A 1,356-nucleotide genomic window follows, 5' to 3' on the forward strand; every position below is an offset into this window, starting at 1 on the left:
CCCCCCCTTGCGGATCAGGTGTCGAAAAAGATGGAGGAATACCTGGGCGAGGACGAGCCGACGCTGGTCAACTTTGTGCTCGACAAGCTGGCCGCGCGCACCGCCGCCGCGGAGGTGGAGGCCGAGGTGGCAAAGGTGCTCGACGAGGAGGCGGAGCCCTTCACCGTCAAGCTCTGGCGCATGCTCCTCTTCGAGATCAAGCGCGCAAAGGCGACGCCGAGCTGAGGCCCCGCCAGCCGCCGCGGCGGCCGCGTCAGCGGCGCTCTGTCCTCGCGCGCCGATCGCCGGCTGCGCGCGGTGCAACGCCTCGCGTCGTTGTTCCGTACCCACATGCCGTGTGTCGCACCTCGCGCACACGGAGACGGTGCAGCCGCTTCGGCAGCGCTTTTGCGCGCGCGCAGCGGGCACGAGAGGCAGTAGGCCGGCGGCCGGCGGGTAGTATGGGGTTATAATATAAAAGCCGCGACATGCCAAGTACAAGCTCAGTGTATGCGGTATATCTGTGTAGCAGTCTCACGACCGCGCGGGAACACCGCGGACCCGGGGGGGCGGGACAGGACCGCACCGGTGCCACCGGCACCGCGCGCGTCTCAGGCGTCCCTATTTGAGTGACAGTGACACCCACGCATGCGCATGCGATATGCTACGTCAGTAGCACGACAGGCTACCATTTGCCAGTATGCGCCGACTAGAATGGCCAGTACCACCTGCGGCGGAAGGAGTCCACGAAGGCGGCGAGCTCCTTATCAGTGCCACACGCACGCGAGAGGTCCTTGGCGTGTGCACGCAGGAACGACGAGACGTCCGCCCGCTCCTGTGCGCGGTGGAAAGAGGAGTGGTGAGAGAGGAGCGCTGGACGCAGACGACGCGCGAGAGGACAATGCAAGTGGAAAGAGCGGGAAAGGACGTGCGAGTGAGTGGTGACTAGACTCGCGGAGGGCCCGACCGTGCGCGATGTAACCCGCTTGGCCGAGGTGGAGGAGGGGGGCGGCTTCTAGAGTCGCGGCGCGGGCTCGGCGCCTGAGCCGTGAGATGCTGGACCGCTGGCATTGGTCGAGAAGCCAGGTAGGTGGCGTTTATTTTTGCTTGGGGCGGCACGTATGGCAGGGTAGGTAGGGTAGGTCTGGGCCCTCCCGTCGGGTTTTTCCCTCTCTTCAAGCTGGAATTTTCACAGCAGAAAAAGAAATTTTCCGCGGAAATCACGATGTCAACCCTCCCCAAATGGGTGATCTGATGCTTGTAGGGCTTGAGAGTGGCCTCCCATGTCACAAGAAGGACTGTGGATGCAGGAGAGTACCACCAACCATCACTCTAGTTGGTATAGTACCCCACCTTCACCCATCCGGTGATTCTTTT

The 1,356-nt window shown here is 63.1% G+C and overlaps 1 protein-coding gene across 1 annotated transcript; it reads left to right on the top strand.

Annotated features, from left to right (window-relative positions):
* Positions 1–18: 18 nt before the first annotated feature.
* On the top strand, positions 19–225 carry EMIHUDRAFT_258241 (hypothetical protein; the record flags this gene model as incomplete). Its single annotated transcript, XM_005760848.1, has 1 exon — positions 19–225. A coding segment is annotated over one exon (207 nt), but the record flags the coding sequence as incomplete, so codon positions are not given.
* Between the last annotated feature and the right edge of the window lie 1,131 nt (positions 226–1,356).

Source organism: Emiliania huxleyi, assembly GCF_000372725.1.
Source record: "Emiliania huxleyi CCMP1516 unplaced genomic scaffold EMIHUscaffold_7344, whole genome shotgun sequence".
Classification (NCBI taxonomy): domain Eukaryota; phylum Haptophyta; order Isochrysidales; family Noelaerhabdaceae; genus Emiliania; species Emiliania huxleyi.